The sequence below is a fragment of the Anolis sagrei genome, chromosome 2, assembly GCF_037176765.1.
Source record: "Anolis sagrei isolate rAnoSag1 chromosome 2, rAnoSag1.mat, whole genome shotgun sequence".
NCBI lineage: Eukaryota > Metazoa > Chordata > Lepidosauria > Squamata > Dactyloidae > Anolis > Anolis sagrei.
This window is the reverse complement of record NC_090022.1, coordinates 260,626,257-260,652,996: the sequence shown is the minus strand read 5'-3', so window position 1 is coordinate 260,652,996 and position 26,740 is coordinate 260,626,257. Positions and strand designations below refer to the sequence as shown.

At 38.7% G+C, this 26,740-nt stretch overlaps 1 protein-coding gene across 1 annotated transcript; it reads left to right on the top strand.

Annotated features, from left to right (window-relative positions):
* The first annotated feature begins 1,863 nt into the window (after positions 1 to 1,863).
* Positions 1,864 to 24,512, top strand: LOC132767116 (V-type proton ATPase subunit S1-like protein). Its single transcript, XM_060761730.2, has 7 exons — positions 1,864 to 2,055; positions 13,364 to 13,404; positions 15,086 to 15,147; positions 17,212 to 17,444; positions 17,866 to 17,916; positions 19,425 to 19,668; positions 23,256 to 24,512. Exons 1-7 carry the CDS (start codon positions 1,961 to 1,963, stop codon positions 23,556 to 23,558), a joined length of 1,029 nt encoding a protein of 342 aa, XP_060617713.2. The 5' UTR covers positions 1,864 to 1,960; the 3' UTR covers positions 23,559 to 24,512.
* The last annotated feature ends 2,228 nt before the right edge of the window (positions 24,513 to 26,740 follow it).

Here is a 26,740-nt window from a genome sequence, read left to right as displayed (position 1 = left end):
AATACAAATTCTAGTCAGTTATTGAAACCGATAAAGAATACAATTTCCTTTATTCAGACATACGTGGTTTTGCTAGGGTATTGAATTAATAATTTATTCCTAAATGTGACTGCTCAGAAGTAAGTTTCTCTAATAACTTAACAAAACTTCAGTCTTTAAAGGACTCTGAACACCAATATAGGCAGCCCCAAGTTACGAACAAGATGGGTTCTGTAGGTTTGTTTCTAAGTTGAATTTGTATGGAAGTCAGAACAGGTACATTTTTTAAGTGTAACTCCAGCCAAAAACATATAGGTTTAAACTTTGGATAGCATTGGGAAGGGTTAACTCCCCTGTGGTGTTTGTTTTGCTGTCTGTGCCCCTGTTCAGAAGATTTCGCCCCACTTTCTGTCTCTATAATAATTTTATTTTGAAAAATGTGGCTTGTTGTGGAAACAAGGATTGGTGATAAAGCTTCAGTTGAGACACGGTTCCCCATGATAACTTTCAGGAGTGACTTCCTTCCGAGGGGTAGGTTCCTCTCATTTCCTCTTGTCTCACTCCCATTCTTAACTATGAGTCATTTATCAGTTGGATGTTTGTAACTTGGGAACTGCCAGTATATTAACTGGATATGCCATAGTGAAATGCGGAAAGTTTCCTAATATCTGGCCATTTAGGCCAATGCCAGATCCGTAGCCAGGATTTCGTTTCGGGGGGGGGGGGGGGGTAAATTTTTTTCAGGGCGGGTTTTGGGGGGGGGGCTGAGTTTCGGGGGGGGGGCTGAGTCTGAGTGAAAGAGGGTCTACCCTAGCAAACCTTTTGTATCATTACCCCAATACCCCCATGCATATGGGATATATTGAGTATGGTGATCAGATCATATGAATAAACATAACAGTTTAAATAATGCACCAGTAAGGCCTTTTCGCGAATCACCATGAGAATTTCGGGGGGGGGGGGGGCTGAAGCCCCTCAAGCCCCCCCCCCCCCCCCGCTACATGCCTGGCCAATGCATTCATCACGACTTTTCTACCAGCTGTGCCTGTTGAAGTCTCTTGCCATTCCTCTTATGGATTGATGGGTTTATGGGTCCCATGAAGTCTTTTTTTGAAAGCTGTGGTGGAGATACTATCCCACTGCTAATATTGAAGTAAGGTCCCTTTGACAAGGCTATATAATCCAGATTATCTAATCAGAAAATCCAGATTATCTGTTTGGAACTGGATTATTTGAGTCCACACTGCCATATAATCCAGTTTAAAGCAGATAACCTGGATTATATATGGCAGTGTAGAAGGGATCTGTGTTTCAACTTCCAGTCCAGCCCCTTTCTGTACAGGGCTCACTGTCTTGTATGCGCCTCAGGAAGCAAAAATGTCTTGAGCTAGCCATAGCAATTGTATAGCTGTTGCAGTTAATTGTCCTGCTTTGTTATTTCCATTACTTTAAACTGTTGCTTCATTTGAAAACATTTTCTTATACATTTCATCATAAGAAAACATTATAAGCTATCAGTCTGTTTCCTCATCATCTGAAGCAAATAAGTCACAAAATCACATGCATAGTGCAATCCTATATATATTGGGGTGAAGGGCTGTTAATTCCAATCTGGTTTTCTTGCAGATGAGAGTGCATTGTATTACAGCCTTAAATTGGTGAATTCTACTTTTAAAGCACTTTTATGAAAAGACATCCTCTTTTTATCAATTGCATTTCCTCAAGTGTTCCTTTTCCTCTAATTCCCTGGCACAACCTGGCTGTCACAAAAGGGACAACATCTATTCAACAGAGATAAAAGCCCAAGGCAGCCTTTTATTATGTACAGAGAGGGTACATGGCAGCTCATGTGGCATGAAATGTCGCTTCCCATTGGTTGGTTTAGCTATCCATCACATGGCTCCTGAGAACGGAGGCTCAGGTTTCTTTCCTCCACATGAACAGATGAGCTGCGTGTTGGGGAGGTCTGATTCATTTCTCGATGGAAAGCAACATCCCTATTAAGCTTTTACTTCTCTTTTTCTTTGTAGGATTTTCAGCATCTGTGGACCAGTTGTTTGGGAGGATGGAGAGGAGGTGAGTAATTCCATGCGCACGCTTGTTAGATATAGGTGAATGAGTGGCTTACATGTTTGTGTGCTGAAGAGAGCTGTAGACATTTTTGTATCAAAAAGCTGAGAGCTAGATTTTCTTAAATTAAAAAAAAATCAGAATCCAGCACTTCAACCCTAAAGATGCTTCTGCCATAAGCTGTTTACTTGAAAGCAGGGATGTTAATATTAGTGGAACTTCTCTTGAGAAACTGTATTTTAGATTGCAGATTAAATGGATCCTCTTTTCTGTTTCAAGCTTAATAGGTTCTAAAACTGACTGGTCCACATTACACTCCTCTTTGTTTTTTTGACTTTGCCTTCCTTCTGGAGTATTAATAACTGAGATATAAATAAAACCTCGTAGGTGTAAAATACATATTCACAAACACCATTGATGGTGTTGTAAAACAAAAAGAAAGGGGGAAAAACAACCTTATTGTATGGATGTGGATGCAGGATCAGTTTGAGCAGAAAATAAAGCCACCTGAACACTAATGTTTTCTTTGCTGTACCACATGATTTCAATCGCTGCAATACAAAAAGATCTTGAATATTTCAGCAGGTGTTTTTGAGTCAAGAGAGGTTATAAAGAGAAATTGTAGAAACAGTGAAAATAGTTGAATGAGATTCATCAAGTTTCAGAGTCAATACAACATTAAAATGTTAGACAGATGATGATCATGTTGAGACTCAAAGCTAATGATATACAGTCTGTACATTTAGGGTAACAAGGGCATGTGGTGCTTTGCTTAAGCTTGCATTAAGAGATCTGTGTCTGGGTTAACTGATGAATTAAAACATACTGTATCATACAGTGTGAATATTTGCTGTGATTATGGCAGATCTGTTACCAAGTAGTGTTTCCAAATAATGCACCCTTGCCAGATTCCATGAAGAAAGGTGATGTAACCTAATGGAATGAAGTTGAAAAGGTCATATGTCAACCTTGAAGTTCAGGATCATCTGTTGATGAAAGACATTATTGTACACTTGGTTTGACAGACTTGAAAGATAATGTGGAAGTTCTTTTATTTTTTAAGAAACCAATTTGATACATTTTTAGCCACTCAGCTAATACCCAACAGAATGAACATAACACAGACATTTCATGTTGTTTTGAGTTTTGTACTGCCTTTCCATGTATGCTAAATCAATGCAAAAAACAAAACCAATTGACCATATCAGATGTTTATACTTGGGCACATCACTGGTTATACATGTTTGTTTGCACCAATCATAAAGTTGGACTAGACCACATGGGCTATCTAGTCCAACCCTCTGCATGCAGGAACAGCACAATCAAAGCAGCCCCAACAGATGGCAATCCAGCCTACGTTTAAAAGCTTCCAAGTAAAGAGCTTCCACCACACCCCAAGGCAGAGAATTCCACTGCTGAACAGCTCTTACAGTCAGAAAGTTCTTCCTAATGTTCAGCTGGAAGCTCCTTTCCTGTAATTTGGACTCATTGTTTTGAGTCCTAGTCTCCAAGGCAGCAGAAAACAAGCCTGCTCCCTCTTCCTTATGCATCTTTTTTGCAACTCTATTGAAAAAAGAGATAAGTTCAGTCTCACATGACTTGTTTTTAAGAAATCTATGTTGAGTTTTAGTAATTACAGCATTCTTTTCTAAGTGATTACAGACTGCTTCCTTAATGATCTGCTCCACAATCTTTCCTAGTATTGATGTCAAGCTGACTGGACTGTAATTGCTTGGGTCCTCTTTTTTCTCTTCTTGAAGATAGGGATAACATTTGTCCTCTTCCAGTCTCCTTGGACTTCTCCTGTTCTCCAAGAATTCTCAAAGATTATTGCCCATGATTCTGAAATGACTTCTGCTAGTTCTCTCAATACTCTTAGATGTAGTTCATCTGGCTCTGGTGACTTTAATTTATTTTGAATAGTCAGATATTCCTGGACTACTTCTTTACCTATTTTGGATTGCATATCGCCTATTACCTCATCCACTTCATATTGCTGAGGTTGAACACCAATCACCTTTCGGGAGAAGACTGAGATAAAGAAAGTGTTGAACAGCTTTGCCTTTTCCCTATCCCCCGTTAGCATTTCACCATCTTCTCCACTCAGATGCCCTACTCTGTCCTTTTACTTCCTTTTCTACTGACATTACCAAAGAATCCCATTTTAATCTCTCTGGCAAGCCTGATCTCATTGATTAAGTAATTCGAAAAACAGACAAAACTTTGCAAGAGCTGAGCTCATAGGCAAGTTATAGTGCCTTGTAAGTTGTAATGTTTAGGCACCTTTAAATGTATTAAAGTTCAGGCTGTTGGTTCATAGCTACCATCTGAGCTGTTATGATCTTAACCAGTGGTTCTCAACTTGTGGGTCCCCAGGTGTTTTGCCCTACAATTCCCAGAAATCCCAGCCAGTTTACCAGCTATTAGGATTTCTGGGAGTTGAAGACCCAAACATCTGGGGACCCACAGGTTGAGAACCACTGATTAATCGCACCCTCTGTGTTGGGCAAAGCAAGGGGTACCTGGCAGCTTTCAGTAAAATCTTTGTGAGTCTCAAATGTAGCGACTGAAATACAGATATCTCTAGTTCTAAACTTACTCTTGCAATTAAGAAAAGAATGCATAACAACAACAACTTTATTTATATAAATAAAGTTGTTATATAAAGGGACTTGGGGTGGCTTACAAAAGCACGTAATAGTGCAACAGAATACACAAGGTACAGTAAGATACATATAACAGTGTCAACTCTCTCTCTCTCTCTATATATATAGTCTCTCTCTCTCTAGTAATAGTGTTGCATTTTCTGCTACAGTGACACTTGTTCCAAATGGGAAATACTTTTGAGTGCAGAATGAGAATGTCGGACACATAGTGGCATCTGACCTGTAGCAATCCCACCTTCTAGCCCAAACAAACAAAGCAAAATTAGCAGGAAAAACAGAAACAAAAGAAGCTTTGCTACCAGTTTGTCTCTATACTAGGATGCAACCTATTGAGAGTAAACAACAAACAAACGTATTTTGTTGAGAGTAAACAACAAACAAACTCCACAAAACAGCTACTTCCTTAGTAATAATAGCAAGTAGACCAGATGTGCTTTTCAACTTTCTCACTGTTAACAAGTATGAATGTAGAAGAAGCAGTTTTTACAGGTTTCTAGTCAGGGTCTCTTCAAGGTGCCTCCTTGTCTTCATTACATTTGTATGTTATGAAACCATTAATGCCCAGTCAGGACTTGTGATGCTCTTGGGGCGTCAAATCAATTATTCCACTGAAATAGCAATCTGTATGCAACCCTGGCCTATCAGTTATACAGTTTGGACTTTTGAGCAACTTTCTTTAAATGTTAATGTTATACTTTTATATCTATGTGTGTTTATCCTACTCAGTCTAGTCTGTCACTAGTAGAACTCAAATTGGCTTAGCTCTAATGAAAAGGACTGGAATAGCTAATCGCTAGATAATGCCCAATTAAATCAGATTATATGTATAAAGGAGTGTAAATGCCTATTTATCAGATGACATTATCTAGCAGCAAGATAACAATCGGGCTTTTTTATTTGAAAAAAGTTCCTCAAAAATGATAGGTTTTAGAAACATGAATTTACATATTCATGTTTCTAAATGGGGGCATTTGTGAGGCAGTGGGGGGAAATGTCACCCAGCAGCCCACATAACTCCCATTGGGAAAACTACTGCTTCTCAGCTTCCCCTGTGTTTTCCCTAGGTTACCTTATGAGAAAACAGGAAGCCCTGTGTCCTTAGGACTCCTGGATGGAGCCCCTCCAAAAGTCGGATTTTGTCATGTGATGGGCTGGTTGGCACCGTCCTGTCTTCATCCAGGAAGTGTCCTAGGATGAAGAGGTCCTAAGTGATTACAGACAACCTCCTTAATTATTTGCTACAGAATCTTCCCTAGTATTGATGTCAGGCTGACTGGACGGTAATTGTTAGGGTTCTCCTTTTCTCCCCTTCTTGAAGATAGGGACAACATTTGCCCTCCTCTTGTCTGTGGACTTCTCCTGTTCTCCAAAAATTCTCAAAGATTATTGCTAGTGGTTATGAAATTACTTCTGCTAGTTCCCTCAATACTTTTGGATGTAGCTCATCTGGCTCTGGTGACTTGAATTTGTAGTATTCCTGACTGCATCGTTACCTATTTTGGATTGCATTCCCCCTATTACCTAGTCTGCTCCCTTTTGCTCAGGTTGAGCACTGATTTCCTTTTAGGAGAAGATTGAAGCCCATTCTACACTGTCATATAAAATCCAGATTATCTGCTTTGAACGGGATATATTGCAGTTTAGACTCAGATAATCCAGTTCAAAGCAGATAATGTGGATTACCTGCTTTGATAATCTGGGTTATATGACAGCGTAGAAGGGCCGTTAGTTTCTCTTTTCCTCTGTACCACAAACTTCAGGAACACATGGTCACTCCTTTCTAAGGAACCCACCACTTCCACTGTACTGATCAGAGCCCCTGTGTTGGTTAGGATCAGATCCAAATAGCTGATCCCCTTGTTGCTTCTTCCACAATCTGGAAATAAAGTTATATACTGCTTGTATTTGTCCAGTTCAGTACTTGCCACAAACCTGAGAACTCTTCTCCTCAATCTCAGGCAACTGAGCGAATCAAACAAGTATGTGAATATATTGCTTCTTCATTCTAAAAAGCCTGAGCCCTTATAAATACTGTCAGAATAGAGCCAAAGAAAGCAGTAAACCCATTATAACAAAAACTGTTGTATATGTTGCTGTTTGACTACTTTGACCATCATTGTTACAGCAGTATTAGCCAAGGGCATCTTATTAATCATGCATCAAAAAGTGGGTGGTTAATGGTAAATATGAAAGTATTGCATTGCTTTAGCTGAATAACTACTGATATTGGGCACAATGTGATTGCATTTGTGCTGTGCTGCTTTAATTGAAAGCCATGTTTCTTATATTTTTAATGAAGCATAGCTGTTAACTTTTTATAATCAGAGTATGAGGAAATAGGTATATGGAAAGGGTTGATTAGTTGTTTACTTTCAAAATGCCCCCTCCATTGTTTTCTTTCTTCTAAGGTAAATATGTGGTGATTTATATCTTTTTACTGCAGTTTAAAGACAGGTTAAGCAGAAAAACAGCTGTGAGGAAGACCATCTGGGACTTTGGTTTCTCTCTCCCCCCCCCCCCCCCCCCGCTCTTTATTATAGCTGCTTTGGGTCTCAATTCTGAGTAAAAAGCAGGGTATGAATAAACTTATAAAATGCATTCAGTTTCTCGTTTTCATGAAATGTGTATTTCAAAAGATGCCATGGACCTATATGATATGTAGTTGTGGCTTGATAGAAAGAGTCCCTAGGGAACTGTTATGTGTCGCTAGCCTGAGTTTGATTTTAGGCCATGCAAAAGCATCCACGCATATTCAAATAGCACTTTTTGTAGTATTTACAGGGTTTTTTGAGAAACCACAAAATATGGACATAATACATTTACACATAGGCTAAATCCAGTGTTAGTCCTACCTGTTTTGGACAAATTGACATTATTGAGGCTTAAATTAGTTGTAACTAATAGGACTGTGTGATTGATGAAAATAACATCTCAAAACTAATTACAAAATTAGGGGACACTGGTGTTTCATTTCTAAAGTGTTTCTAAATTGTTGTTAGTGAAAATTTTGTTACTATAACAAGTAAAAAAATTCCATTACTTTTTTTGTTGTAGTAATTGTACAAGTGGGGAAATTTCAGGGGCTCCTTTCGCCCTCATTTTTACAGCTATTGGGGTGAAATGTGCTACAATGGTATAACGCATTTACCACTGTTAGCCCATCAAGTTTCAGAATGTTTCACTTATCCACAGATTTTTGGGGAATTTCAAAGTTTTTATAAACAATAAAAAACTACAAGAGCTATTTCATTTTTTCTGCCTAAATGTAGAATCTTACATTTGTCCTTGTTGAAATTAATTTTGTTAATTTTGACCAAGGTCTCTAATCTGTTAAGGTCATTTTGAATTATGATCCTGTCCTCTGGAGTATTAGCCATCCCTCCTAATTTGGTGTCATCTGCCAACTTGATCAGCATGCCCTCTAAACTTTCATCCAAGTTATGAATAAAGTTGTTGAATAGTACTGGGCCCAGGACCAAACCCTGCAGCCATGACTAGACACTTCTTTCCAGGATGAAGAAAAACCATTTATGAGCATCCTTTGGGTTTGGGTGCTTAACCAATTACACAACATTTAATGTATCTCATATTAACCAACAGAACTTCCATTTAGGGATTTCTTCCCAGCCCAGCACAGAGATTTACTTACTATCAGCCAGTTCTCCTCTTTGCATTTTCAACAATTTATTGGAACGCTGGCTGGCTGCTGCTACGGATATCTTGATTGGGGCTTTCTGATGCTGAGCAGAATTCTGGGAAATGTAATTTAGGACAGGTGAGGATCCTTATGCCTTCTCTGGCATAAGGATCCTCACCTTCTCAAACCACATTTCCCAGAATTCTGCGATTTCTTTCCCAGCGAACTCTGCTTTCTCCTTACTGCTTCCCTTTCCTAATGGCGAGAGGTGATTTATTTAAAGAGGAAAGGCAATATTTTTGGCATCGCTTTGGTTCCTTGCGCTGAAAATGAAATCAACTTTGGGAGATTTCTGAGATTTACAAAATGAAAATGAAAATGGCCACGTTTCAATTCTTATGTTTTTGGCCTGGGCCATGCCCATGCATTGGATATTGCATCATAAGTACGAATTTGATATACAATGACTAATTGGTTTTAGCCCTTATCATGTAATTCATGGGAGCACATGCAAAAGCATGTAAACAGCTAAAGACATGTTTTCACTTATTCAGCTTTTGCATTGCTGGCATCTGCAACGGACAGGTGAGAATATTTTCATTCTGACCTCAGACACCAGAATAAAGGTTCCTTAACAAGCATGAAGGATCTGTCTACTGAGTATGGCTATAATCTTCACATGAGTGTTAGACAAGTACAGGTTGAGTCTCCCTTTTTCAAAAATCCGAAAGACACATCAACTCAAAACTTTTTGCTTCTACCTCCCTTCTGCTTTTGAGGTAAGGGGACTAGCTACATATCCATTTGCGTCTTGCGGCTAAGCTTACACAAACCCTTGTAAAAAGCAGACATCAGGTGGATTTGGACACTTCCCTTGCTTGACACTTGCTTCATGTGTCAAGGCACAAGACCTAAAGTCCTCTCCAGAGGTGGCCCTAGGTAATTTTCAACGGTAAGCAAACAGTATTTTGCCCCCCCCCCCCCCAACCAATCACTGATATATATTTTCTGTTCATTGTGGGAGTTCTGTGTGCCATATTTGGTTCAATTCCATCATTGGTGGAGTTCAGAATGCTCTTTGATTGTAGGTGAATTATACATCCCAGTAACTACAACTCGCATATGTCAAGGTCTATTTCCCCCCAAGAGTGCCTCAAGAGCGCTCCTGGGCAAAATCAACTATACTGCAAATGCTTACTTTGCATAATGGGTTGAGCCACCCATGGTCCTCTCCCATCTTCCCAATTTCTGAAAGTAATGGAGCATGAGCTCCTTGACTGAGTAAAACTCACCATGTGTTAGATGTATAGTCATCCTCCTTCTCTCCTGTTTTGCATACACTTTTTTTTTGCAAATATAGGTATTCCAAAAATTGAAAAAAATCTGAAAAATCTTTGGTCCCAAGCATTTCAGATAAGGGAGGCTCAACCTGCATAATGCCTGAATAATGCTCTTTTGAGACTCTGTGAGAAACACAAATCACAATTGTAGACAGAAGCATCTTTGTGAGATGTCTACCACCTGCTTTCCTATAGGAATAGAAAGCTTGCTGATTTTACCTGTCAGGCTGTAGAATTTTGCAAATGCTTGCAGATTGCTCTTGCAACTAGGTTTTAAGAAGAGCTATGAATATTTCAGCAGGGGGTGCACACTTAGCACTTGGTGGGTGTTTTCCTGCTGAGAGTAGAATCTTGTTACTTTGGCTTGAAACATGGTTTCATTTTTCTAATGGTTTTCTAAGAGGCATAAGGCAACCTATCTTAAGCATTCAAATCTGAAAAGCTGCCGTTCATAACAACTGTTTAGGGATACACTCTTAATGCCTGGTTGGGCATATAAACAAACATATCCACAATCATGTTGTAAATTGGATGTTTCACACCAATTGGCATTACTCAGAGGTGGACTTTTAAAATGAGGCATAAACCTCTAGAGTTTTAAACTTTCTTGCAACACGATAATTTTATTACAGTCATAGACTGACTTCCTCAGTTAGAAAATAAACAAATACAGAATGAACAGATAAAAAGATTTAGGCCTAAAGTTCCAACGTATGGGCACACAGTGAGAAAAACATAAATACCTTCAATAGGGAAGCATGTGGGGCTTGTTACTTCTGGTAAAATTGCTGAGAGGATTTACCGAATTGGTTCTAAATTAAGAAACTGAACATAAAAATTTCCTTAAGAGTAGTAGGATCTGAAAGAAGGATACCAACATTTTTTAAAAAATGCCTTGAAGAGCTGCTAGAATTGTGGTGTATATAAAAAGTGAATGTCCTTGTATTATAAACAGCAGAGAAGCATGTTTTTATGCCATCCTACACATACATTGTACATACACACTTTCCTTGGTTTTTAATGGGTACTTTTTCCTTTTATAATTTTTTTCTAACTGTAGGGGCAGATTTACGATAGATTTCTAACTGTAGGGGCGGGAGGTGTAAGCCTCAGTCTAAATCATATGTTATAGCTATCTGACAGCTGTGGGGAAATGTAATTTATTATTTGTGTGTTGTCACTGGGCAATTTGTGGGTTTTCCTTTGTTATGTAATAAGGCTCTTATTGGTCATCAAGAAACCTATATGTTGGCAATCTTAGTGAAGGCAAAAATGTGTAGGCTAGAATTGCATCTGTTTTAGTTTTATAATGCTATTACTGTGTGCCTTCAAATTGTTTGTGACATATGGCTCCCCTGAGGTGAACCTATTATGACAGCTTCTTGGCAAGAGTTGTTCAGAATGGGTTTGCCATTGCCTTCCTCTGAGGCTGAGAGAGTAAAACCTGCTTAACATCACCCAATTATTTTTTTTTTGTCGTGTCAGGAGCAACTGCTCCTGTTGTGAGAGAATTGGCCGTCTGCAAGGACGTTGCCCAGGGGATGCCTGGATGATTTTTTGATGTTTTATCATCCTTGTGGGAGGCTTCTCTCATGTCCCCGCATGAGGAGCTGGAGCTAATAGAGGGAGCTCATCCTCCTCTCCCCGGATTCGAACCTGTGACCTGTCGGTCTTCAGTCCTGCCAGCACAGTGCTTTAACCCACTGCGCCACCGGGGGCTCACCCAATGTCTTTCCTTGACTGAGTGGCAATTTGAATCCTGAGTTCTAGTTACACCCTAGAATTACTGCAGTTTGATACTGCCTCTGGAATGCCCTCCCCAAAGAGATAAGGCAGGCTCCATCACTTACCTCTTTTCATAAGAACTTGAAGACTTGGTAGTTTCATCAGACCTTCGAAAATTGACTAGTCTCAAGTTCCAAGCCCTTGGCCAACAGTTAGGATTTGGCCTTGCACTCCAGCCATTACCCTAGTCCCCTTCCATTTGAGAGCACTTTTTCTTCTGACCCAGACCCTTTAAATAGTCCCTTAATTGGCCTTGGAAATGAGTGGCCCCCAGCCCCCCAGTATGACCATGGTTGAGACCGGCTCCTGCACTGTAGCATTCTGTCAGCCCCATGCCTCTCTTTTCTCTGCACTAGCTTCAGCCCAGCCCACCCAACAATTTAGGCCCTTTATCAGAATTTTGGCCCCTAATAGCTAACCTTGCATGAAAGAAGAGAGCGGAACTGGTTTTTAAATTGGTTTTAATATATAAGTTGTGTTAATAGTTTATGCTTATGTTCTGTGTTTCACATTGTATGTCTTTTGTATTTTTTGCATATGTGAAAACTGCTCTGAGTCCCTTAGGGGAAATAGGGCGATATATAAATAGTTATTATTATTATTATTATTATCATTATTATGACACAATGCTCAATGCCACTTTAACTACCATGGCTCAATGCTATGGAATCATGAGAACTGAAGTTTGGTGAAGCTCCAGCATTCTTTGGCAGAAAAGGCTAAAGACCTTGTAAAACTACAGCTCCTACGAGGAATTCTGAGATTTCCCAACAGCATCTTTAGGGCAGCACGATGATTCCCACTCCTAATACAGTCTTCCTAGAAATAGGAATGTTAGCCACAATCTGGCCACCCAAACAATTCTAGCTGTTTATGTTACATTCCCTGTCTCTCCATTCCCCATTTATAAGAAAGTGGGGAAGTGGGGGGGGGGGGGGGGAGAGAAACAGTGTCACGCCTCACACTCTGTGCTTCCCCATAGACACAAGAGGAGAAGAAATAAGCGATCAATGCTTACCTTTTCTGTTACATAAAGCTATCCTCTCACTCTGAATCACTGAAGATATTTCATAACACCCACAAATCTGGAGAAATAATCTCTTACACCCACACACCAGTTTGCATTGTACAAATGGTGCCATGAATCGGGAGGCATATGTTAAAGTAGCTTTCAGTAGTTGGTACGGATGCAGAATGGCTCATCTCTAAGGAGCAGCCCTTCCCCTTTTTTGGTTTAGAAGAAAGTCAGCTGAAGGTCTGCCCTTTCAGAAATTTATAACAGTATACAACACTGTTATAAACCATTGAAATGACAAACAATTGTGTCATGTGGGGTCTGAAATTTAAAGTCAACATCAATACAAGGACATCCTTCTTCATGGAGCCACACAATTCTTAGAACAGGTGTAAGAGATAATAATTAATATAGTCAGTACTCCACATTTGTGGGTTTGACTTTTGTGTCTCCCGGTCCTCCAGTGCAATTCTATGATAAGTTCCAAGAGAAATTGCTTATCATAGTTGTGTGGGAGGACATAGAAATTCCTGCAAAGGTGTGGTCTGGAGTAAAAAAACTACATTTTAATGTGGTTTTTCATTTTCATCTGGGCCCTGTGCTCTAGACTCCAGCAAATGAGAAAAAACCATACGAAATCCTCACTGAGACACAAGAAAAAAGACCTGCTGCTAGCTAAATACCTACAGAAGAGTCAAAGACCATTTTGCACAAAACAGGCAAAAACCCCCATCAAAGCTCCATTTAAATATTGCCTTTGATATAGCATTTTTTCTTCAATGTGTAATACTCATAGATCTTGCAGCATAAGGAAGGTTCATAAATTGGGGGTTGAAAAACTAATATATTGTTTATGTGCCCTCTATTGCAGTTTCTTTTCCTTCTCTGACCAAGACCTCCTCCAAAGAAATGGTAAGGTTTACAATTGATTCCCCTTTGGGGAGATAAGGCGGGGTATAAATAAATGTAACAACAACAACAACAACAGCAACAACAACACTACTACTAATAATAGCTTTACAAATTGAGTGATAGTATTGACTTCTTATAATGAAAATTTTAGTCCAAAAATAACACTTTCTAAGCAATGATGTTTGGTACTCATTATAAAAAGCTGCAGAAATATGCCTGAATTATTTCTACTTATTCTATAATGCTCTCTTATTTGGATTATCAAGGGATGTTTCTTAAAGTTCACTGGCACACTGAGTATATGCTCTCCTCCTTAGTCTAAATATAAAAGATTAATGTTGCAGTCTCACAGCTAACTATCTTGCTTGTTAGTTAATTCATTTGTTCGTTCATTCATTGGTTCTCTTCATGTAAGAATGTTACCAGATGGTCCTAGATGACAGTAATAACAAACAATGCAGCCCTTCCACATTGGCTTACATTCTAAAAGGCAGGACAATATAAATAAACGGAGAAGGGAGAGAAGAAAATAATTCAGGCACCAGCTATTAAAATTAGATAACGGTTCTTATAACAAAAATCTAGGGACTTTATTTTTAATGTCTTAATGAGCAATTGAAATGTGCTTAAAAGGCAGAAAAATATATAATCACCACTGCTGTATAGCCACCATATAGAGCAGGCTTGTCCAACCTGTGGTCCAGAATGTCTATGAATGTGGCCCAGCACAAATTTGTGAAATTACTTAAATCATTATGACATTTTTAATAACTTGATTGCATGAGTATCAAGTGCAAACTTTGCAGACATCAATGGAATGGAGTGGTGGAATAGTCAGAGTATGTTACATCCATAACTATCAGCATGATTCACATTATAATTACAAATAGTTTGGCCAGAAGAAACAAAAAAAACCCAGTTAACATTATCTATTAAAGTAAAGAGCAAAAGGACTCTATTTCAATGTCATGTAAAATGAATTGTAAAAAAAGATATATTCAAGTGTATATTCTGTATGAGACATAATGTGACCACATGCAGTATGTTCTTGTTATTTGTACACATGTGTGGCTTCTGTTTTATGGTGGTGCGTTGCCCAAGACAATTCTTCTTCCAGTGTGGCTCAAGGAAGCTAAAAGGTTGGACACATCTGATATAGAGACTCTTCCTTTTATCAAGATATTTGAAAGATGAGGTGGATGGGCAAAGGATAAAGTATAATGTCCTGAGAATAGTGGAATAGGTGAAGAAGGAGAGAGGGTTTCTCAGGGTCTTTTTGAGCTCCTGTTTGCAATGAAATTGACTTGCTAGGCTGCACTGTATTAAAAGTGCTTGTGTTTTTAAAAGGCCAGCTTTGCTTACCTTCTCTATTTCAAGGACGATTAGCAAAATATATATGTAAATGTTCTTCTCTATTCTCCAAGGAGAGAGAATACAGAAATGATGTATATAGGAACATTACCCTCATGCCTATCTCTTGTTACCTTTGTTGCTCTCAACATTTGAAGCTCCTTCAAATATAAGCCTTCCTGTGTAATACATTCCATTGTTTAGAACTCTATGTTACTGACTTTCACTTTAATGCATATGTATAGTAGAAAAGACAATGGTTTATAGGCAGTATTTCTTCTTGTTGTGTAAAGCTGCAGATAGCATTTTTCATACTGTTTTTCTTCTGCAGGCCGACGATATGATGGCAGTGTGAAGCCAAAACTTAATTTACAACAAGTAGCAATTACACAGGTATGGGGTACCAGGAAACTGAACTGATTTCAATGTTTATCATAATATTGGATTTTGTAAAGTAACTATGAGGAGGCTCAGAATTACAATATGGTATATATTTTGGGCACTAGAAAGTTATATAGGCAGTCTGTGAGTTACAAACAACAGCTTAGATCTGACTCCTAGTTACATATGGGAGTGAGACAATAGGAAATGAGAGGAAATCTACCCCAAGGAAGGGAAATTCACTCATGTAAGTTATCCAATTGTCACAGAAAGTGAGGTAAAATCTTCTGAAAAGGAGCACAGAAAGCAAAATAAAACATTACAGGGGTGTTAAGCTTTCCCTATGCTATCAATTTTATTTTTAATAGCTAAAGTTAAATGTTTCTGTTTTGACTTACATACAAATTCAACTTAAGAACAAACCTACAGAATCTATCTTGTTCACAACATGGGGACTACTTGTATTAGTATAAATATTTGCACGTACCCATAAAAATCAGAGTTCTAAACATTGGCCTGTAGTTGTTCAGTTCTTTCAAGATTAGCTTTTTTTTCTGGCGAAAAGTCCCTTGACAGAAAAGGCAAATTGTGTGAACAAGAGGGATGGGATTTTAGTGAAGAGGCAAGTACTGGAGAGCAAACAACAAAATCCACAGGAAAAAAGAGGAGATACATCTATGAATGCTCAGTACATGGTCTTTATTTTTTATTCGGGAAAAAGCTCAACATGTTTCAGCTTATGTATATATTTAAATGGCCTTCTTTGTGGGATACATAAAAATAAATGCAAACCGAAATCTAAAATTAATAATCAAAAAGACAACACATAATTATATAATAACATCTAGGTAAAATAACTTTTGATATACTGCTTAACGCTTAACATACCAATATGCAATCTAATAGCAGAAACTTCTGGAGCTGATAAATCTTATTCCATTTACTAGAGAACCAGAGCCAAGGTTTATATAAAAAATAGCAGTAAAAAAATAGCAGATGGCCAGGAGAGAAGCAATGGGGCGTGAGATAGCCTTCAAGGACATATCGTGCAATCAGGCTAGAAAAAGTTCTCTGTGTTTTTGCAAAATTGGGAGGATATCATCTTCATTTTGTTCTCTAAGAACCCCAAAACCTAAGATTTTAATTGTAAAATCAATTCTGTTTCTTCTTTTAAATAAAGATTTCTTGTTGCTAATATAAAGGACACTAGTTTAATTCTAGAATCTCCCTTGGATACCAACATCCATGGATGCTCAAATCCAATTATATCCAATATTCTAGTGAAATAGTGTCTGTTAATAAAATGGTGGATTTAGGGTCTACTTTTTGGATTCAAAAACTCAAGCTATATATGCCTGAATCCATGGTATGTGAAATACATGGATGTGGAGGGCTGGCTGTATTTACTGTTTTGACAGCATACCAGAAATTGACTTACTAAAGAAATGTTATTTAATATTTAAAAGATGCTCTCCTATATATTTTTGAAAGGCCGTGCTTTCTTTCCCATACATATTTTAGACACTCACACTTTATAGCAGGCATGGGTAAACATTTTTGGATGCGGGCCAGATGGCTGGCCAGGGTGAGGCAGGCAGGCTAGACCTACTGGGAGGGAGGGGGCGGGGGAAGGCTGAGGACAGTTGGCATGAGTTGGGGTCATTTGGGGAAGGGTGTGCAGGGGGGCATTTGGAACGGGGGCAGTTGGCATGAGGGGGCAGTTGGCACCTGGAGGGAGGGTCCTCCTCTCAGCCAGTTGGGGGCAGAGGCACAGGCAAGGTGGTCTGTTGGCTCCTGTGGGTTCTGTCCCCCAATAAGTCTCTAAATGTTCTGCAACGCTTATTTTGAAGTTATTAGTCAATCAAACACATTAAGACTACCTTTTTATCTCAGTGCTAAAATAAGTTCAACTTTTACTGGGTTCCACAAGCCAATTGCTGTGAAATCCATGCTGAAATAACTAGGAATACATTTGTGTAAATATTCAAGCATATTTGGATTACATATTTACTTATTTAATGTTTTATTTGAAAAATTAGAATTGTAATTCTAAGTGTTTTACTTGTTTACATACAGGTTGTGAATTACAGTATGAGCAGCAAGGAGATTTCGGAGAGAGAGTCGGTCATTCACAGCCACTACAGCCCTCTCAATGTGACGGTCAATGGAAGTCCCTGTATTCTGTTTTGGGCCAGAAGAATCATGATTAAGTTTCAGAATCACACTCAGCTGGACCTAACAGATAGAACATTTGGGATTCATGCAACTGTAGATGTTGCTGATTCAAACTGCAGTGAAGAAAATGCAATGTAAGACTTAGCATATAATCAAAGCAAAGATAGACAAATCAGTGAAGCTTCTGCCAATTTGTCTGAGATGAAAACCATACATAGCCCATAGAGTTGAGAAGAGAACCGTATGCCTTTTCTGATGTTGGACTTCACGTCCTAGTAGCTCCAGCCAACATAAGACTAAAGTGATATGGAAGTGTTAACTCCATTTGGAAGGCTCTGGGAATCCTATTAATCCTCTAGGAACAAAGAAATAGTTTGTGGGGCAAGATAGGTGTTGGGAAAAGGGACGTAAGAGGAAGTAAGAGGCAGAAAGTTGAGAAAGATGGTGCAGAAATGTTAGATTGTTTGGGACATCTCATTCAGCTATCTTTACTTTTCCCTCTACCTTTTATTTACCTTTTAAAGACTAATCTGACATTTCTCTTTTTTGCTCTAGGCTTTCACTTAATTTTGGTGACATCGACCATTTAAAGGGATTTATTATCAGGTACCATTTTCAAGTATGCATTCTCTGTGTAAATGTGTGTGTTATGTGTGGGATCTTGGCACATCTATGTTGCAGAACCTATAAAAATTGTCATAGAGTCAAAAATTATGTAAAATGTTATTCATAGTATGTAAAAAAAACTTGTACATATTGAAAGTGCCCCAAGAGTCATATAATCTTGGAGCTGGAAGGGTCATTGACTCTAACCTCTTTATCAATGCAGGAATGTTTTCCTCTGGGTCAGCAAAGATAATAATATTGATTGCAACCCTTTGCTTAGATGCAGTGAAGTTCTGCTACGTAGTCCTGGTGATGAAGGAAGATGTTGTGGTTGATTAAAAGACACATACATACTCAAAATACAACATCCAGGACATATTCTGGACCCATTCATTTGCTGTGGAGAATTAATTGTGTGCCTTGCTCTTGTCCATTGAAATGAATGGTACAGTCCACATTGTTTTATGGATTTCTTAGTTGTTTTAAAGGCAATTTCTAGTTCATGAGGAACTTTTCAGTAATTTCTATCTCACATTTATTAAGACATCTGGACTGGATCCTTGAACACAACTGATTTCACAATGTATATTGTTTTAATAATTACATCAACTCAAGGAGTTAGGTTAGTGTAACACAACTTTCAACTTGGGTGTGGAAATAGATGCCAAGCCTCCAAGATCTAAATCAAAGACATTTCACACATACATATATTATAGTAGCAAAGATTGTAGACAAAGATGAAGTACTTTGGTCACATAATGAGAAGACAGGAGAGCTTAGAGAAGGCAATAATGCTTGGGGAAAAGGAAGGAAAAAGGAAAGAGGACAAGATGGATGGATGGTATCCTTGAAGTGACTGGCTTGACTCTGAAGGAGCTGGGGGTGGTGACGGCTGACAGGAAGCTCTGGCATGGGCTGGTCCATGAGGTCATGAAGAGTCAGAAGAGACTGCATGAATAATCAGCAGCAGTTCAAACAAAACCCACAAACATGAAAATAAACTAAATGGGCATCGTGCCCCAAATGCAAATTTAGTGACACTAACCCTCTAGCTTTCTACTTTTGTCAGTGATTTTTAGAACCTTGAAATGTTATTGGTTGGACCATCAAACCTTCCAGAATCTTCATGCTAATCAAGAGATTCTAGAAATTGTGATCCAAAAGGTAACTTTTCTCAGCTTCTCTTTTGAGAGCACATTCTAAATCATCAGGATAGAAATGCTGGTTTGATATAAGAGGACTTACAAATATGATACAAGTTCTTGTTACTTCTCTTTTTCACAATAATCTTGAGCATTATGGCTGTTTTCCAAAGATCATTCTGCAGAAATAATAGAATAGGCAAGGAAGAAAAAGAGTGGCTTTTTTTGTTTGACAAAGAAATGCCATGCAATGATAAAATACATTTAGTATGTCAGTTTAATTAAAAAAGGGGATGGTGTGCTAAGATTTATTGTGGCTATTAAAATATTTCTTTTCTCTTTCTGATTTTTTTCTCCCCTTCTCAGATTCATACTGACAAACAGCTATTACAAACTCTCTATCCAGAACTGGTTTACCTTGCATCAAATCCAGCTTATTTACAACCACTCTGTACAAGCAACATTCAACGCAACACGAATTCATGCACCAGCCATTTATTCTTATCACTGTGAACACGTTAGCAACTTGCAGAGATATGATGCACTCCTAACACCCAGTTCTGCCAATGATGCAGCCAAGCTCTGGGAAGTTACTTTTATTGACTTTCAGGTAATGTGTGGCAAAAAAGGTAAACAAACATAGTGAGGTTATGCTTAGAACTTTAGTCATAGTTTCATTTGAGGGTTGATGTATCTTTATGCAGAGAAAACTTTGCTTTTAATAGTGCATATTTACTGATAAAGTCTCATCAGTCTAACAAGTAAGGCTAATATGTGCATTGGTCATTTTCTGTCAAAATCTTCATGTAGGACTAACCCTAAACCTAACTAACTCTAAACTTAGTTATCATCTGATTACCTTCAGGGTAAAAACATGAAATAATCCAGAAACCACTTAAATGTTGTGTAGTTTTTTTTTTACTCTTTATGAATTAAAATATTGTTACCCAGACAAATTCTGAATTGAGTTTGAAAGAATTTACTTCCTATTAAACAGGTCTGTGTATAAACATGTGATGTAATGGTTTGCATGCTGGATTTAGGATTTAAATCTCTGCTTGGCCATGGAAACCCACTGGTTGCTGTTGGGCAAATCTCACTCAGCCTTTGAGGAAAGCAATGCCAAACCCTCTCTGAACAGATTTTGTCAAGAAAACCCTGCGATAGGTTAGCTTTAGGACAGCCATTTATCAGAAATGACTTGAAAATGCATAAAAATAAGAAACAGGATATGACCAGATGTTTCTTGTTTTTATTTATTTATGTATTTTATGTATTATATGGACTGACAGTAGATATTGTGGTGAACAGGCCTTCACATATAGTTTTGCTTACTGAAAGGTCTAGATAGGGTAATGGTTGATGTGACATTGCCATAGTTGGCTGCTTGTCTGTTGTGGAATGCACGAGATAGTGACCTATTAATATAATTAATATGCAATGTTGCTGTAGAAAAATGTGTATTTTTGAAATGTTACCCTTTCTCTTTTATCTCACTGATTTGTTGGTGCTGTTACTTGGATATTTCACCTACTGCAGTTCAGGGTCAAGATCACTCAAGATCCTGAGGTCAATTAAGGATGGACTTGTTACTGACTCTTATCTCCTTAGGAGGATAACAGGAGTAGGAAGGAGAGGGGAACTGCTTACTCCAAAGCAGGCAGTTTATCCAAGAAGGCTAAATCCTTCTTTAACAAGAAATCCCCATTTGTTTGACATCACAGTTAGAATGGATAGCTATGATTTGCAGTACCTGTAAGTTCTATCTATATTGGAGGTTTCTGGAATTCAGGCAGATATTTGGGAAGCCTTTAAGTTGTTCTGAACTTCTCCTCCCTAAAGTTGTGATCAGCATGGCAAATGGAAAGGGGTTTTGAGAGTTGTAATCCAGAACATCTCGAAGGACAGAGGTTTCTCATCTCAGGTCTTGTTCAATTTTTGATTTCATTTAAAAGACCTTGGAACACTTAAAATTAACAAGATCTCTATCTCCTAGTTTAAAAGATAGTTCTCTCCCTGCCATGTGCCCGTGACACTGCCATGTGCCCATAGTGTCATCTCACCCATTTTCCTTACTAGCTTCTTGTAATAATTTTCCATCTCTCTTCTATTCCCTCCTTTCTCTTTCCCTCTTCCCTTCCAGTTTCAATAACTTTTTCAGAGGTGAAAGGGATCTTGATTTGTCTAATGTTCTACATTTCTTCCTCATTGCTAACACTAGATACTAGATGTTTTAGAGCAGGCATGGGCAAACTTTGGCCCTCCAGGTGTTTTGGACTTTAGCTCCCACAACTCCTAACAGCCGATAAGTTAACTGGCATTTCTGGGAGTTGAAGTCCAAAGCATGTGTAGGGCTGAAGTTTACCCATGTCTGTTTTAGAGTGTGCTGTTAACTTTGGGAGACATACCACTTTAACACATTGAGAAATATTCCAGTCGCAGGACACTTCAGCCTCTATTCAAACATGGAGAGGCACTGAACTCATCCCACGATTTAAAGTTTAAACTATCTAGCAGTCATGCATAGCCCTCCGTGGTTGAAAAGAGGCAGAAGTGTCCTGAAAGAAGGGAAGTTCAGCAATCAACCTCATCACATTGATGGGAATCATCAAAGTTTCCTGTCCTGTCTCATTTCCCAACCGCCAGCAGTCACTTGTATCCTATGGGCTTTGATGCATTGATTTAATCTAAGTCACTGTCTCTTGTATCCTTTGGGGTTCTATGCAGATCAACATGATCCCATGGAAAGCAATGGTTTTAACCTGGATTGCTGTCTTTTGTATCCTCTGGGATTTGGGGCAGAACATTTTTTCTCATGGGAAGATGAGGTTTTAAACCAGTGGTTCTCAACCTGTGGGTCCCCAGATGTTTTGGCCTCCAACTCCCAGAAATCCTAACAGCTGGTAAAGTGGCTGGGATTTCTGGGAGTTGTAGGCCAAAACACCTGGGGACCCATAGGTTGAGAACCAATATTTTAAACTGATGTCAGTCTCCTTTAATGTAAGGGGCTTTGGGCAGGGCAAGGGATTTCTTGGTTTTTAGATATTGTTGTTTCTCATTATTGAAAACAAGAAAGAATACCAACCTTGTGATGAATGTAAGATGAATGTATTACCAGCTCTTAAGTTTCCATGTATGATAGTGATGGGGAGGCAGAAAGCACAACGGGACTGCTGATAATGTAAGAGGGGCGATTTTCTACGCTTAAAGGGATGGTCACCCATGCTTTCTCCTTTCAATGTGATGTGCTCATAGCAACATCAGGTGGAATTTGAGGGTTGGAGAAGAGGTCTGCAGCTCCCAATAAAAATGGAGATGGATAAGAACACAAAACCGCCATAATATTGATCTCCCTATATTGAAATTAAACATCATGAGCCGCCAGAATTCACATGCTGGACTTGGAATTCATGGACTTCAGTGACATCTAGAACATAGTGCCACTCAGCTTTGTACTTGTCTGTCACTACACAAAAAGTATAGCTTGGGAAGTTGGTTTTGTGAACCACAATTCTCAGAATCCCTGGCTAATACTGGACAGCTTTCCCTTGGACTGTAATATAGCTAGCTGTTCCTCTTCATTTGTGGGTTAATTATTCTTGGATTATTGTATTTGCTATTGCCTTTGCTGCTGCCTTATATGTGATTGGAAAAAAAATGTTATCTCTAGGCATTTCTAGGTACTCCAGTGCAATTCTATTGTTATATACCACTGGAAGTTGATCATGGAATCATGGAGGAGAAGCTAAAAATGGCTAGAGAAGTGTCCTCTCAGGTTAAGAAATAGTGAATTTCTGAAATAGTGAATTTCTGAATTTATTTATATCCATGCTTCTCCTACTTTTGCAGGGACATTGAGCCCCCAATCCATCCAAATATAGAACAACCACTCTAAAGCATTTCAATTCATTATGGCAGTGGTGGAATGTGCATGTGGTTGATGTTGTTGGATTATCAACCCTAGTCAGCATTGTAAAATAGTGAGGGTTGATGAGAATTGCAATTAAACAACATTTTAAAAATCACACTTTCCCCTCCCCTTCATAATTGGATTTCTTGACAGCACATGACAATAAAATACAAATAGTCAGGGTAAAAATGATGTGGTCGAGGTTAAGAAACACTTTCTTGATTAGCAGTGGGAACAAAAACAATTAGGCATCTTTAGTTCATGCTCTTATTTTATTCTTTTAACAGATTCAAGGATTTAACATAGAAGATGGGCAATTTGCGTATGCGAAAGACTGTGCCTCCCTCTTCCCGCCAGCAATCCTGATGGGCCTGGTGATGTCCCTGATCTTGCTTCTAGTCCTGGCCTATGCTCTCCATATGCTGATACACTTGAAGTCCCTTGATAGGCATTATGAATGCAAGGCTTCTCCTGCTTATTTCCCACAGATGAAAGATATCGACACAGTGGATGAAAAAGAACCCCTGAGAAATAATGGGATTGAAGCCTATGAACTTAGAAGCCAACAGTATTCCAAAATCTACATTTAGCTATAGTCTCTGTTTTTCCATGGTTTAGGCAAACAAACTGCTGCTGAGGGACTTCTGCATCCTGTGAACTCATAATTTGAGTATCTCAACTTTTATTCAATTTTTTAAAAGTTCTGCTCCCTGTCACTATGAGAGAAATGCGGAATTGCTACATCTGTGTGTCCTAATTTCTCAGAGACCTGAAAGAAATCTGAAGAGCATCATTCCTAGCCAACATTAAAGGCAAGAGCAGGTGATTGCCTCGTGACCATGAATGCTTCAGATGGATAAAACTGTGTGATGCAGAATGTTAATCTAATGAGATGGATCCACCAAAATTCAAAAACTGCCCAAACCCCTTCCAAAATGAAAATAAACTGCCACAACCAAAGATGTGCAACAAAAGTGAAATTTGGGTCTAATGTTGTTCACCGAAATATGTGCTCTCTTTTTGTAATTATATTGAAAGACTGAACTACAGTTGGTGCTTAAGGCTAATTGTGCTGCATACTTAGAAAGACTGATAAAGTTAGAGATTTTTTTCCTCTGCTGTTGAAAAACCACCAGTCACTGGACAGAATGAACTAGTTCTACTTGATCCCTTTCTGTGGCATAAAGTGACACTTGAATTCCCTTATGCTTGTTGCTGATCAGCTGCAAGGTGACGCGTGAACATCTCTGTCATTGTATCTGTTTGCATGGCAGAAGTGCAATCTGTTGGCCAAAACAGCAACTGGTGTACGTCTTAAGATATTATGCAAATTGTGTCAGTTAACATCATAAGTTATGCAGATTTGCTGTGGATCTCTTTATCTCGTAATGCTTTTCTAAGGATGCCCTCAGCTCTGAGCAAATTTCTCACTTCTGCTGTATTTCAATGAAATCATGAGCGCTTTCTTTTTGATGTTCAGTTCTTCTAATATTTAGCTAAATGTTTTTTACTACACAACTTCTCTGATAAATGATCAAAGGACACCCGTCTCTTGGCATTAATTTCCTAAATTTGTCACTGAGTACAAGGTAAAAGAAAATGAGATCTAAGGAGGGAGGGGAGGAAGAAATTAGTAACATGAAAATTGCCCACGTTGCTGCAAAAGAAAAACTCTTGTCTTTCCCACTAATTTACAAACCTTTGCAAATCACTTTGGATAATGAAGCTTTTTGAAAGAACTGAATGAACAAATCTTCCAACGGTAGGAGGGCTCTTATCATGTATAACAGTCCATAGAAGCAAAGCTTTTCTTATTTCTTCTGGTGTCTAAGGACAAAATTCTGTGATAGGTGCATTTTTATTGAGAAAATTACATAAAATTAATTTTTATGTAAATTTCCCATGCCATAATCCTCTCAGGATATTATTGCCTACTTAGTAGTCAGTGCACCTGAAAAATATATACTGTACAGAAGGGTAAATTGCAAAAAAGGGCATATGCTCAGGGCTGTGGAGCAACTTTGCTGTGAGGAAAGATAAGCATGCTTGGAGCAAGTAAGGAGATTTATGATAGGAGGCAGGTGGATAACTATGTTGGGGTGTAGGGACCAGCTCTCCCCAAGCCTCTCTTCAGGCTTCACCTTCCTCTAAGCCAGGTTCCCCTTCCCATAAGCACAGGTTCTCAACCTGTAGGTCCCCAGGCATTTTGGCCTACAACTTCCAGAAATCCCAGCCAGTTTACCAGTGTTAGGATTTCTGGGAGTTGAAGGCCAAAACATCTGGGGACCCACGAGTTGAGAACCACTGCCCTAAGCAAAACCAAATACTTCCTTTTTCCTCTTGTTGTCCCACTCAAAATGGCAATAGGAAGTGATGCCCTGTTGCCATTTTAAGAGGGACTAAAGAGAAAAATAAAGTTATTTGGGTGTAATACATGGTTTTGGGTACTTGTGGGGTGGCTTGGAGGTATTGCTACTTTAATGTTTGGGAGCGCTTTCCTCAAGGAGCAAAAATTGCCACGATGAATTAAAAAATAGCTAGGAAGTTGGGAGAGACTGGTGAGGGGCTGATGCGAGACACATACTGTACTTTGGCCGCCCTTGCTATAAAAGTATGCGTGGTATGGAGAAAGTGGATGAAAGCGGACTCCTTCATTTTACACCAGAGCCCAGGATTATCCATTGAATGGCAGAACATTCAGGGAAGATAAATGAAGCACTTCCTCACACTACTGCATTAAACTGTGGTATTCTCTGCCATAAGATATAGCTATAGCAGCAACATGGGCAGCTTTAAAGGGGTAATGGACATATTTATGGAGGTTGGCTAGTATCAGTGGCTACTAGTCATGCTGGCTGCATTTCCCTTAGAGTACCAGGAGCAGTTTCATTATTAGTTCCTGGGGAGAATGAGCAGAATGTGAATGGATGTTCTATTTTTAGGCTTCATAATGAGCAACTGACTAGCTCCTGTACAAACACATTATTGGACTAGAAAGACATTTGATCCCCTCCATGAAGGCTGTTCTTATGCTCTGCAACATAAAAAGTATTACACTTCCTTTTACAATACAATTGGCATCTGAGATTTTTTTTGTCCTGGTCAATATAATGTGTTGATGTAGAAACTTTTGTAACCATAATTGATCAAGGGGAGCATTATTAAATGCCAATACAAAGTTTTCTATATGAAATTCAACAAGAGTATGGCACAAACACACACTTACAGAAAAGAAATATTCCTTTTGTTACTGTACTTTTCCAGATAATACAAAGCATGGGGATGCTTAAAAGAAAGAGAATTTCAGAACGCTGCAAATGGCTTTTTTAAACATTTTGCTACCCAAGAGTCCTTTTAAAAAATCACAAACAATTTCTATCAATTGTCTTGTTTCTTTTTATAAACAAACATAACACATAGCAGTTCAATACAGATTTTGTGAAAGCAACCAATTTCAGGCAAGGAGCTTGTTTTGAGAGCAAATACAATCTAGATTTCTTTGCTACCATCCTTCAATTCTCTTGGTGTATAATCTACACTCCATTCTGCTTATGATTTTTAAAAACACCATTCAAGATCATCAAGCTTGTTCTTTGCAAAGACTGGGATCGAAAGAAGTACTTTAAATGCACTTAAGAGCTAATGTATTCCCAGCAGGAGTTTTTAAAAACTTTCTCCTCTGGAATAGAAAAGAATTTGTGTCATGTTATAAATTGCTTGTGCAAACTCCCTGAGTTACAAAAGCGGTGCGCAATCTGGCTTGGGTGGGCCA

Excerpts from the sequence above, each read along its gene's own strand:
- LOC132767116 (XM_060761730.2), top strand. The coding sequence starts at position 1,961 with ATGGAAAGCAACATCCCTATTAAGCTTTTACTTCTCTTTTTCTTTGTA. Across the intron at positions 13,405-15,085 it reads AGACCTCCTCCAAAGAAATG|GCCGACGATATGATGGCAGT; the intron begins GTAAGGTTTACA and ends TTTCTTCTGCAG. Across the intron at positions 17,917-19,424 it reads TTAAAGGGATTTATTATCAG|ATTCATACTGACAAACAGCT; the intron begins GTACCATTTTCA and ends TCCCCTTCTCAG.